The 13,843-nt window shown below is 40.4% G+C and overlaps 2 protein-coding genes across 4 annotated transcripts in view; both read left to right on the plus strand.

Annotated features, from left to right (window-relative positions):
• Nucleotides 1–13,843, plus strand: part of LOC125771636 (5-hydroxytryptamine receptor 1A) — a 65,670-nt gene that overhangs the window by 35,815 nt on the left and 16,012 nt on the right. The window lies entirely within an intron of this gene.
• Nucleotides 11,081–13,083, plus strand: LOC125771637 (probable flavin-containing monoamine oxidase A). The gene is made up of 2 exons (XM_049442442.1): nucleotides 11,081–12,663; nucleotides 12,728–13,083. The coding sequence occupies exons 1-2, from the start codon at nucleotides 11,331–11,333 to the stop codon at nucleotides 12,988–12,990; spliced, it is 1,596 nt and encodes a 531-aa protein (XP_049298399.1). The 5' UTR covers nucleotides 11,081–11,330; the 3' UTR covers nucleotides 12,991–13,083.

The following is a 13,843-nucleotide window of genomic DNA, read 5'->3' on the forward strand; positions in this document are numbered from 1 at the left end:
TTTTCATGTGTCTACCACCAAGTATCCTTCTCCGAAGTGCGAACCGTGAATATAAACAAAAGGACAACACAATAAAACATGAAAAAATAAACGCAACCACCTAACCACTGTCAACCTTTCATAAATCCCTTTCTGCCCTGCACCGATGATTTCATCAGCATTCCGATCGACCAATATCGTTGTCATTGATGATGAAGAATTTATTTTCCTTCCCCGAGGCGATCCCTCGGTATGGGTGATTTTGGTTTTGTTTTCTTTATTCAGTTTTTGACGGCGGTGACGGTGGTACAATTTTTCCGAATAGATTTTCCCCCCGTCGAGACAAAACGTTGCTTCGTTTTTTCCCTATGTATGGGTGGAGCAGTACTCCACATTTCATACTTTATCATCCCCTCTGTCAACTATTGTCTTTTTGGGTTCATGAATGGATAAACGATGGGCGAGACAAGGCAAGGATAATAAGCTTCTTAAGTTACTAGATTAATGTTTATGTCAATTTTCATCATAATCAGCAATTGTAAACATGTTGGATGACAGTGTTGGTTGACACGATGCTGTAATCGATATCGTCGCTTCTTGATTGTGCGCTGGAAATAAGTACAATCTAAACAATTTTGTATCTTTTTATATTGTTGGTATTTTTCTATTTCTTTTTTTTTCATAAGGAACGGCTTGGCCGTATTGCTGGTATTTTATACATTTTTATAATGTTTTTTTACCTTTTTCATACTTAGTAGCAATTTTGAGCAATATAAAATATTTGTTCGTAGCAAGGACTGACTATCCGGCTACGTGGTAAAATAAGTCTAGTAAGCCAGAAATGGCCGGCGTGACCTGTAAGGTCGTTAAGCCAAGAAAAGAAAGAAAGAAAAATATTTGTTCATTAGTGATTGGCCTGTGACAGTATTTAATCAAAACTAACTAAATATACAATGAAATGAACACCAATTTAAGTTATTTTATACAAATTAGTCATCAGCAATGTTTTTAGTTGCTTATTATTTCTATAAATAGGTAAAAGTAACGTACACAATGGAGCAGCCCGGTCTTTTGTAGATAGATGTTGTAACTGAAACTTTAACTTGGGTTAAATGTACTTAACATAATAAAATATGTTTTTCGCTAAACGGTAATCATAGTTGTTCTAAAACTAAAAAAACAAAGTTTCTAAATGTTGCTTCAAGATTAGTGAAAAGATTTATTGTTATAAATATTTTGCTACATTTTTTGTTCATTGTGTACGAATTCCTAAAAATACATAACATTTTCAGAGAAATGTTTCATTATGAACGGAGTTTCATGTTTTCTTTTTTTTCTTTTTTTTCTCCCTCGCTTTTATACTTAATATATACACAAAAATACATTATCGATACATCAAATTCCCATATCAAATATCGGAAACACACTTGAAATTGAATGATTCAGTCGTATCGTAGTGGATACAACAAATCTCAAAACACCCGTAATGTGATTACACGAATCATGGCTACGTCAACCGTAGTGTGTCAGCGCTTCTGTTTGCTTCGTGTAAGTGAAAGTTGATTGACTTTTTCCCTACTTCGTCTATAATCTTATCTTTCGATCCCCAAAGCGAGTTAGTGCTGCTTATTTAGCGTTCCGATTTATTTAGTTTTCGTTTTGCCGGCGTTTTTTTCTTTTCTACTTTACTACCATTTGATGATAAGTTCGATTTTCTCAAACCATTACCAAGTGAACAATGTTTAGTTCCGTTCCGAGGTTTCGCTCCTATTACGCTTTGCTCACCGTACGGCAGTAAATGCTTGTCCGGACTACCCTACGTCTTTGTCACTTTTCTTTATCGTATAATCAAACAATCAATTGTTTACGCTACCATGCCAAATATTTCACACTCGACGTGGTGTCGATTTTCCTGACCGGCGGCCAACTTTCATCCCCAAAATCATCCGCCAACGGGCCCGTTTATGCTCCCGAAGGAGCAATCAATTTTTCACACTCGGAAAACAGTCCTATCTATGATATGCGACCCATTTTGTCCTATCTCGCAGAAAAGCGGGAATATACGGATGTGAGAGGAAAAAAAATGAAGCTGTAAAAGTTTGTTCCCTGGCAGAGTCGACAAAAGAAAAAAGAAACAGTCCATTACAGACGGACCTGATGAGGAACGCACAAATGGCTATCGCGTTAAATGGTGGCGAAACAACATTAAAATTTGATTTACTACTACTGTTCGATTTTCACTGGGGCACTGGGAACAGAGCCTACGGAACATGTCATCAATACGGACGAACAGATAGCAGCATGGTGTAGCGATTGGAAGATTTTTGGACAGCGAGGCCAAAGCTTGGCTTGTGGCACATTAAATGCATTGTGGCCGAGTTTGGTCGTTACAAGTAAAACATCACGCTATCACGTTTGGTAGCCGTTTATAACACGTGATGGAGTAATTATCTCACTTTTTTTTTAAAGAAAGTTAAATTCTTGAAAGGCTCGATAGACATTAACTATATTTTTGTGTAACTAGAAAATTAAAATTAATCAAAAATACCTTTCGAATTTTGATCATATTTTCGTAACATACCATATCATGAAGAATATCTTATTTTCCTATTGTTGGTCATACTAATTTCCATAAGCTCGCACTATTGTTCCCACAATCAAATAGTACGATTTCACTGCCCATTTGATGGGTCAAACTTTTAGTGTAAGCTCACAACGGCTGCTAATAAAAGATAACTATGGCGAATTGGTTGCAGCGAACGAACAGCCATTATCGCAATATTCCGCACACAGAGATTATCATTCCGATTTGTAACGTAACGCTACGAATGCATAACGCACACCTTCTGACCAGTGGGAAAACAGAAATTCGAAGTACGTTTGTTCGAAATCTCTTCATTCCCCAAGCGCAGTAGCAGCAGTCGGGCTCCAAATTCAATCCCGCATACGAACGAACCCGCCATGGACCGAATCTGTGCTGTTCATAAAATTATCATTTCCGAGCACGTAGTCGCATGATTTGCGCTGTTGGCAAACGATTATGAAAAGCTAAGAATCTACTGTCCAGTGTAGTTCGGCTTTTCGCTTCTCGCACTAAGTGTGGAACCCAGCGAGATGGACCGAACCTTGGGTAAGGAATTAAAGTGAGCAAAGTTATTGCATCCAAACACTATCATTGACCAGATTTGTTCGGCATTCGAGCGCCACCGGAGGGCCGCCGGAGTTAAGACCGTTAAGGGGCGGGGGGCATGCGACAAATGCGACACAATTTCACGGGTTTGCCATGGGGAGTACGGGAGTACTATTTGCTGCTTATCAAATTGCCTCGGTTAGTATTGTATTGCTGTAAGCGGCAGGGAAAAAGGATTTATAGATTAATTAAGGCAAAGAACTAACTGCACTTCGCATTCTTCGGCTGCTTCTTCATCGCGGTCGATTGCTTGGGTTGCGTTTGAGTCTGCTTTTTGCTTGCCGGGACAGTTTTACGCCCACCGATACCATCCATCCGCCGACGAGCGGAACAGACGGAAGCGAACGGAAGTCTGTACTTGAGCAGAAATGATGAGCTGTGGTGAATTAAGCGTGATGACATTTTCGTGTCCTCATCTACGCTGCGATGGAACCGATTGTCCGCCGAAGAAAGCGATGGGTAGATATCGTACTGCGGCCGAGTTTGCTGGGAACATACTTTAACGGATAAGTTGCAGAAGTATAAGTATAATAAATTGTCTTCATTTACTCTTTCAAACTTGGACAGTAAATTAAATTAAAACTCTGTTGCTCCTTTGGGTGTGGTTTATTCTGATGGAAACGACACTATACAATCATTCGTATTTATAAATATAAAAAAATTATAATTACGAAACATTCAGAAAAGAAAACAATTTTGTATTTTAATAATAATTTAAGAAAAATTAAACTACTCAATGCATTTGATTCCCAGCTCGAGAAACACATTTAATTCATTTCGTTACTTTGCACGTATATTAAATTACTCAATCGTATCTCGAGGTAACACAGAAGAAAAAAACATTCCTTTAATTATTACACAACATCAAGTGCTGACATGTTATTGATTTTTTTAAACATGAAATTTAAACTTTAAGACCAAGATGGTTCTTATCATCCATATTTCTAAAATCACAGTTCTAAAAAAGCATTTAGTTTTTAATTTGAACTAAAATTAGACTAATTTTAGTTTGTATGCACAGATTAGACCAGTAATTTCTAACCTATAGCACTAGAACACCATTCTGTTTATTTATTCATTTTATACTATTTATTTATTTCGCACTGAATTTATTTTACTTATTTACTTTCATTTACTTTATTTAATTACTTATAGCAACTTTATAGCTACTGAGATACATGGTACCTCTTATACTCGGATAAGGCAGATACGCGGATTTTAAAATTCGACACCTCACTGATTTTATTGCGCAAATATTAAGCAAAGTACAGTAGAACGTCGATTATCCGGGGTGCTCGGGACCGGACTGATGCCGGTGAATCGATTTCCACGGATAATAGTCTATTAACTATCAAGGTCATTTATATATCTAGATAAAGCGTATATAGTATCTATATACTATACTATTGTAGTCCTTTCAATGCTAAAAATGATTCTGGATCAAGCAAATTATTATCAAATAACAATGAAAATTTAGAGCGTAAAATAATATCATTTCAAATATATCGTGTGGTGACGATTTTGATCATTTTTACCAACCTGACTTCAGTACAAATGTTCGCCATGGTTGAACAGCTGTCAATTTTCGGCGCACGGTTAATCCGCCCCGGATAATCGACGTTCTATTGTAGTTAAAATTGGCTTGATAATGTCTTCAAATTAAATTAAATTATGTTTTAATTAATTTTTATGAAAAACTTTTTCTTCAAAGCCCCGAATTAAGAGCGAAGTACATTAAATTACTCGCGGTACGAGTAAAGCCCCTTGTTAGGTTCCGATGTCGCAAAGACTCACTTTAAACTATCGATTTATAGCGACGTTCAAAAACAGTATTTCACAACGGTCCGAAAGCAAATGCCCTGCCTCCAAACCCATTTTTCGTATTTATCGGCAAGCATTGCTCCCGATTCCTGCCCATACTCGATCATGATTTGTATTAATACTGCGATTGGTTCTACAAGCGATCGATTTTTGTTCCCCATTTTGTTGTTCACCTAACAGAGGATCGCTAACCAAGATGATGCACCCCTTGGTGGCTGCTAGCGGCAAAATCTCTCTTTGATCTTACTCTTCGTTCAGAACTGTCGAACCCATCTACACATTGTCGACACGTTTCTAGCAAAAATGGAAGTTGATTCTGTGACTGTCAATATGCGAAAATTCGAGATACACGTATTTTTTGGGAATTTTCTGAGGTCCGCTATTGTTTGGTCGCGCGAAAGTTTTTTGGAAAAGCGGGCTTGCTTCCTGCAATATTTAGTCCAAACAAAAGAACGCTTATTCCGCTTAAGATACCATCCGCTCTTGATAGTGATGGCCGTTCCAATAGCTATAATAGTGTATATCGGCAAATATTGAATAATTTGCCTTGTTGAGCCTATCAAACTATATAGGCCATTCCTTGGAATGAAGGAGTAGATCTAAATTAGATTTGATCCTTCAACTTGTAATTCTGTAGCCTGTCATAGGTCATACAGCTGTAATGGAATGCCCCATGACATTGAACCCATAATAATTTCAATACCTTTTATTCAAACATAATTCTAACATGAGTGCAACCGTGTCACAAAATTTACAATGTCACACTTACACTTTAGCAGTGTCCACAAACACACAGTTACGTACACATTGGTACACCTCAACAAATAATCGTTGAATTGTTCCCAAACACCAACTAGATTACATCAGACATCGCAAACCTGCCGGATATTGTATTCCCCCCGAATGAGTGGAACACGAGCTCCAACTGTGTATGGTTAAAGTCCGCTTATTCCAACATTTCCCATTTCCAAGGCTCAGAATCGTCCCACCCACAACAGAACGTTGACCTGGATGGGTAAATATATTTTTTTCCCTCTTCTATTTGATAATCCTTTCGTTCGAAATTTGTATCCATATGTGTGTGCGTGTGTGTGTTTGGGCTAGTGACCATGTAACATGATCCCCCCCGGCGCCTGTTACTCACTCACCCACACAGGACGATGACGATGACAAATGAAAACGCCTCCCGGACGGGGACATTGGAGTCGCCACTAAGCGAAACAGCCGAATCGGCACGATGGGTAGTTCATGCTTTCCGATTGGACCATGGTGCTTTCCCCCCCCCCGAAAAAAAAACCCGAGTTCCATATTTACCGTACCGTCTGGATGGTGTGCTCGATGGCACAGTTTAACAACCTTATTCGTACATGGACCGGAACGTGTCAGGAACGTGCTGCGAGTGTAGTGAAGAAGCGGGAACGTTCGTCCGTTTGCTTGGCTCATTGACCAGAACGTTTGCTGAAGCAATGGCGATAAGCTCAAAGCCGGACGTGGACATGAACAGTGCATACATACGTCGGGAACAGGGTTTGAGTTTCGTTGGTGCCAAATGTAAACAACGCATTTTCACGTTTTCCTGTACATTTCCGGCAGCACGAGAGTCTCTAGCTGTGTCTTCAGCTTGTTAAGAGCGGCTGCGATTGAATCACGAACAGCAACGGAAGACACGCGCCTCGTAGTCATCGTTTCATACGACTTCCATTGCACATTTCACATCGTCTGAAGCAATACGCACGTTTTCAGTACATTGTCGCTGGATGTGCATTCGCATTACTGACGACGCCACTATCGTTTTCAGATCGATCCACCGTACGATGGTTGGTTTTTCGTTCCGTGACAATCCGGGTTGCCAGAAATCCCACGGAACGGATCGTGCTTTCTGATCTCGAGCGCGAGCGCTTCCAGTGGTTGTTGGTGTTGAAATAGGATATTTTTTTCAACACTTTGTATTGGTGCACATTGATCGCAATTGGGCAGCAATGGTATCGAGTGCAATGAGAGCAATGAGAGCATCCCTAAAATGCTGAACCGATCGAACCGTCCCGGCATGTCGCGTCATTTGCAACGGAAACAAACCTCCTCTCTCTCTCTCTTTCCCGCTAGCAATCAAACGAACAGTTTTTGACCGTTTTGTGGTACCGGGCGTTACGCGTTTGTGTAGATGAACAGCAGCAGCAGCAGCAGACACAAACCATGGAAGCCGCCGGCAAACACACTTCAACCAGATGGCAAACGGACGGATTCATCCTGCCGGGCGAAACTATCAATCATAGTTAATGTGAACAATATTGTCCTGATTCGTATTTATCACTATGACACCCTGACAAACGAATGAGTTGTTCGACCGTGTACCGGAGGCCACAATTTTGGGTTCGAGTTTCTGTGTGTGTGTATGTGTGTGTGTGATTGCCCTTTTTTTCTCTTCCCATCGTAGTAGCATTCATCTTCGATCATGTCGTACCACCCTGGCCCGTCTTTAACACCCGGAACTGTGAGATGAATTGCCCTTCATTTTCGGGGCCAATCCCAGCCAAACCTCATTCGCGTGGTCCGGGCTGTGAATGGTTCCGACAACTACGAGAGAGAGAGAAAAAAAAAGCTACAATCACACTCACACATACACACCCAGGACCATTTCCCTTCGCCCACGTACGAGCTGCAAAATTTATTAACCTCTGCTCTGAGTGATGACATGACGTCGCCTGTCTGTCGCTTCAATGTCCGGTTTTGTGACTTTTGGGCCTTTTCTCTGTATATATGGTCAGGAAGTGAGCTTTTCGATTTCATCCCATTTCCTGGCATCACATTGAAACGAAATGGGGGTATGTAACGAGAGAAGCAGAGCAAAAAACGAAGCAAATCGAGCGCGAACCAAGTGTGAAAAAAAGGGTTACATCGCACGTGTATGTATGATGGATTAATCGGTCATGGAGCATGAACAATGAGGTGGCACGTTTACATCAGCTGACGTCAAACGTGGTCGGGAGAATAGAATTGCTTTGTTGAAGGCTTCAAGTGTGGAATGATTTATTTCTATTTCTGTACGGCGAAGGCTTGCAGAGCGGGTCATGGATGTAAGCCATGTTATGATTAAGCTAGTTTGCTTACGTGTACAGTTTAGTGAGAATTGATTTTTTTTTACAGAGTACGTAACTTATCTCCTATAGACACAAAAAATATTGTTTATAATAAGAATGTTGAACCTAATTTGATATATTTTTCCCCTTTTCTTAGTTATATTATTTTTAGATTAATTACATCCTTTATTTCGCCCCATAAGGAGAAGTAACATATTAAATGTTGAATTTATAAAAAGAATCAAGAACATCAAGTTTCAAAAATACAAAATGTTATTGCTCAACGCCATATAAGTGTTGCGAGCAATGGTTCCATCAAGCAGCTTATCAGCAGTACGTTGTGTTTCCTCGAGAGGGCGCTTGCTACTTCGGATCGAGGAATTTCAGCTTAGTGAGAGCCAGCTGAAATCATGGATTAGGCTGGTGGCACAGCTCCATCGCTCCGATTTTTTCGCATATGCGAATCGCAAGGTATGGCACAGCTCTTCCGATTTTTCCGCACGATTTCACTATGGATTTGATGGATTTTCTTCGTCCAAACGCACGTTTGCCATGGTTAATAGTTTATTTACAATAAATGTAAACATTTGCCATTGTCATTTCGAGAAAAAGAATCATTTGAGAGTTTTATACGAGCGAGTTCAGTTTGACAAATAAAATCGGAAGGTACCTTCCGATGGAAACAAAAATTTTTGTTTCAACCTTCCGATAAAATCGGAAGCTTTTGAGATCTGTCATATCCCATACAAAATTTTGACAGGACCATGCGAAAAAATCGGAGCGATGGAGCTGTGCCACCAGCCTTACTATTCCGCTGTATCAAAAGCCCCTGAAACTGTCAAAACTTTTCTTAACGACAAAACATACTTTTTCTTAAATCCCACTTCACAAATGAAAAATGAATAAAAATTGTTAAAAGAATCTACAAAGTGTCACGTGTTAAAAAAAGAAAGAAGTTTTCGTGATTGCTGGAAGGAATCTTTGGTGCTGGTCGCAGCAATAAGTGTTAATTAAAGGTCTAGTAATAAAGAGAAGAAGGTTAATAAAACTAAACCTTGTACAATATAAACGATCTCAACGATGAAGGAAACTTCAAGCGTCAATTGTACAGCAACGACCCTGAAAAATTTTATAAATAGCTGGGGTAACCATATAATTAAAATTATTTCTAAGATTAAACAATATTGTTTGTTTTGTTTATCATATTTTCCTTTTTTGAATCATAATGAAACATTTAAAGTTCTGATGAAAGTTGATGTTTTTTGAGAAAACATGGTAAATTTTCCTTCAAATATGGTTGAAAGTTGTTGAAAGTGCTAAAATGAAGTTAATGGTCCCAAAAACATTGAAAGCTCCATTCCGAGGTATCTTAAGATTTACGTTTTAATAACACAGTATATACATAGTTTCGACACTTGAGAAGCTCCCCAAACAATTTAAAACATGAAATGCAAGTGGATTATATGTAATTTGTTCAATTGTTTTTTTTTGTTTTGTTGTAATTTTTGTCATTCAATTCCCAATCGAGCAAATTCTTTTGTAGGTTTATTAAATTTTATTAAATAACTAGCTTACCCGGCAAACCTAGCTTTGCCCTTAAACATGCCTTTTGTAATTAAAGCAAACATTTTGAGTGTTCAATCTTGATTCGGGTGGTATTATTAGAGTGGCGATTAGAGAATATCGTTGATTGATTGAAAATTCTTAAATAATTGCCATTTTTAATCCAATTCATTTTCCCAATCAAAGCAATTTTTCTTCTTTTTTTGTGGATTTTCTTCTTCTTTTATGCTACTGCAGAAGGCATTTCAGGCTTTCTTTGACGATTGAGATTTCATACCATGTCCTTCCGTGTAAGGCGCCAATTCCACATGTACCACTGAGCCGCAAATCACTAAATTGCATTTTATAATTATTCCAACACTTGCTTTTTACTTATTTATCACTCACTTTACGCTTTAATGAATACAATTGCACAAATAAATCGTCATGTGTACCTACTTTGATTGATATATTCGTTAGAACTTTTTATTTTCAGTACCTAATGTTCAACAGTAATCGTGTTGGAAAAATGGCTATGCCTACTTGATAACTCCCGTAGGAAAAACAGAAAAGAACTCATAATATTGGCCAGAGGCCACCTAGCGAAACGAACTATAGCGCTAAACCTATTCTCATACCTAACGAACGTTTAGCGAAAATTTCAAACAAATCGGTTCAGCCGTTTAACACGTTGTGTGCCACGCTTATTTGGGTGATGTTTCTTAGCAGGCCACGGCGTTTTTGTTTACAAATTGACTGTCTATCATTTTTGATAGACATGGCCCCCCAGGAAATGTAAATTTCAAACTGTTATTTCTCCGCGGAGATACCACATTTTTACAAAAAACCTTCGGCAAATATGTAGATTAGACTTTAATGAACCTAATTATATAGTTGGTTTTCGGAAACCCTTAGTCAATTAATTTATAAAAGTATATTTTTGGGATGCCTTTTATCGAAAAATCTGACGTTTTGTTCATATTGCTATCTCTTGTGAAGCGCCGTTCCATCGTCTGTTGTTCAAGCATATATTTGTCTCACTCGCACTGCAGACGATCAAACGGCGCGACATAAGAGATAGCAATATGAACAAAACGTTAAGATTTTTCGAAAAAAGGCATCCCAAAAATATACTTTTATAAATTGATGGACTGAAGATTTGCGAAAACCAACTATGTAATTAGTTTCATAAAAGTCTTATCTTAATATTTGCTGAAGGTTGTAAGTAGAAAAGTGCAGCCACCGCGGAAAAATAACAGTTTGAAAATGACGACTACTGTCTATCAAAAATGATAGACATGGCCCCCCAGGAAACTTCACTGTCTATCAAAAATGATAGACATGGCACACAACGTGTTAAGAGGAGTTTGCACACTAACACCGCGACACGAGAATTTTATATATATAGATGTATATAAAAAACCTTCGTTCAATTTGCTTCGTGGACTCTTTATAAAACTGTACTTCAAGAATTGGAATTAAAAAAGAGAGCGGAACGAATAGCAAAACAGCAATATCACTTCAAACTAAAATAAAAATCTCTAGGTACCAGAGATCTCATTCTTTTCCTATCCCAGTTGCTCAAACACTATCCCAATCCTAGCAACCATCGACACAGTGACAAATTGTTTTGTTTACCTATCAGCTAAGTAAAAATTTTGTCCGTGCATAAAGTTTAAGCGTCTTTGCATGGTTTCAAGCGGCGCACATTTCTTTTGGCAATGTTTCACTATCTGGCGGCTTCGACCGATGAGCAGCAGCAATGCTCGACTGAGCATACGAATCAGAACGATGAAGACTCGCCACCGGAACTGCTCGATCTCGCCATCGTGGGTGCCGGCATGTCGGGTTTAATGGCGGCTCGAACGGTGCAAGAGAAACGGGCCGACATCCACTTTCGTGTGTTTGAAAAGGCTGCCCATCCGGGCGGTTTGCTCGGTGGGTTAAAATCACGCTGGATAACAAGACACCACTTTCACGCGATGAATCTCTGCCGGGAGCTAAACATCCCGCTGGCCACGGTGTGGCGTCAGTCGGAAGTAAGCGATACGCGACGCTCGCTACAATCAATTGGACCGTTCGGTAGGCTGTCGACGGACGCGGAACGATCATTCATTGCATCGATGCGCGAAATGTTGGTGCGGCTCGAAAGTACACGGTTCATGAGTGAGCTGGATTGTCTCTGCACGGTAAAGTTCATACCAAGAAATGCCGAAAACATGGATGACTTTCTTTGCAAAAAGCTGCTGTTCGAAGCGTCACGCAGATTTTTTCGTTTTCTCATCAAAATTGGTACCGGGTTCTATCCGACCGAGCTGACCGTGTCCGACTGTTTGCGCGTGTTCCGTTCCATGTCTTCCGTGTGGGATCTGTACGGTATGCTTACGTTACAGAACGGTCACCTACAACCGGTGGGTTCACCGAACTGGGATGTACTCGTCGAACAGCTCGTGTCGCGTATTAGCACCGAAAGTGTCAATTATTCAACGAACATTGTGCAGGTGGAAATTATCAGTGAACAGGGGCGCAACATTGTATCCCTTACCGATTCGACCGGGAAGCGGTGGCAGGCCCGATACGTTATATTGGCCATATCCTGTTTAGATCTGCTACACCTTAGGTTTGGGCCGACACAGCCACCCTACTTCCAGCAACCGAACAGTCAGCTGGGGCTTTGGTCGATGGCCAACTTTACCGTACGCTATCCGGCTCCGTACTGGCGTGATCACGACTACACTGGTTGCATTTTCAACCCCGCCCAATCCCTAATATGCTACGAATCGGGTCACAATCAATTATCTGGCACCTACTTTTCACCGTTGCGAGGCATTGTCGATGATACCGAGCGCCATCTCATACGCGACACGGTGCTCCGTCTGCTGCGGATGCACTTCAACTGCCGCACGATGCAGAAACCGCTGGAATGTACCATCGAAATTCACCCGATACCATTCTACTTCGATGTATTCCCTACGTTCGAACGGTGCGTCATATTTGCTTCCACCAACGTGAGCTGCTGGTATCGTGGCTTCATCAACGGCTCGATTCAGGGCGGTAAGTTGGCTAAGATCGGTAACTTGACGTTGTAAAGTTTTCTCATTATTTGAAGTTTTTGCAGGAATACGTGCCGCTATTTTGGCGCTGCTGGAAATCCGGCCACAAACCATCACCTTCCGGGAGGTGACCGAAATGCAGTGCATACACTTTAAATACTTTCAACACCGGTCGGACTACGAACGGTTCTGGTACTCGTTGAATCTGGCCAGCGTGGGCCGGTTCGTACTCGGAACCGGCGCGGTCCTATTAACCTTAGGTGTTTGCCGTGTGATACTCAACACTAAGTTTTGGTGCAGCTGGTTCGTTGGTGAAATGCCTGTATAAATATAAATTTAGCGTCTTTAACACCACATCTTTTAGAATGATTTTCAATACAAACTCTGCAAGATGCTTCAACGTGTTAATTGCCGCCTTCAATTTCTCGCTTTCAATTTCTCGTACGTTCCCAAGCATAATGTGTGTTGGTTCTTTCCCTTCACACAAGGCATCCCACTTTAACTAGCGTAGCTCAAGCACTCAAGAAATTATGCCGGCAAACGCCAAACCGAACTAAACCTTCACCATGTCGCTCGTGCCAGAAGGCAAACAACAACAGGTCTCAAACAGCCTGCAGCATTTGAAACAAATCGATTTCAATCCTGCAAATGTTAAACGACGAAATTGAAACGTTCGTAGCAAATTGAACACCATTACAAAGGTAAGTATGGGTGGGTTTGCTCTCACCCCGTCAATCACAGCCAACGCTCACAGCTGACAGATTGCCGATGTCAATTCCCGGCTGAAGTGGAAATCGATTGAAGTTCTATTATCCTTTTCCCCAAACCGCTTCGTCCCACACTGGCAGGTGTTAGTGGCAGTGTTCCAATGAACCAGTCAATAATATGCTGTGCAACTGATGAGGTTAGGTGTGGTTAACTCTATACACCTGGAGACCATGCCAGAGTTCGCCTAACGATCGGTAATCGTTGCACTGATTGCACGGTGTCATAACGCTCGACTCAAACACTATGCAATTGCAGCCATCCACCTTAATGACAGCTTGATTGGAAGCGTAAAAGCACGTTATTGGTGCCATTGCAAAGGAAGCAACGTCTGCATTGATCGGCCTCAAAAATACAGTACAGTCAATTTCATCTAATTATGTCACGATGGAGCTTAAATGGATAGTTTTAATCGA

This window comes from Anopheles funestus, chromosome 3RL (assembly GCF_943734845.2).
Source record: "Anopheles funestus chromosome 3RL, idAnoFuneDA-416_04, whole genome shotgun sequence".
In the NCBI taxonomy this organism is placed as follows: Eukaryota; Metazoa; Arthropoda; class Insecta; order Diptera; family Culicidae; genus Anopheles; species Anopheles funestus.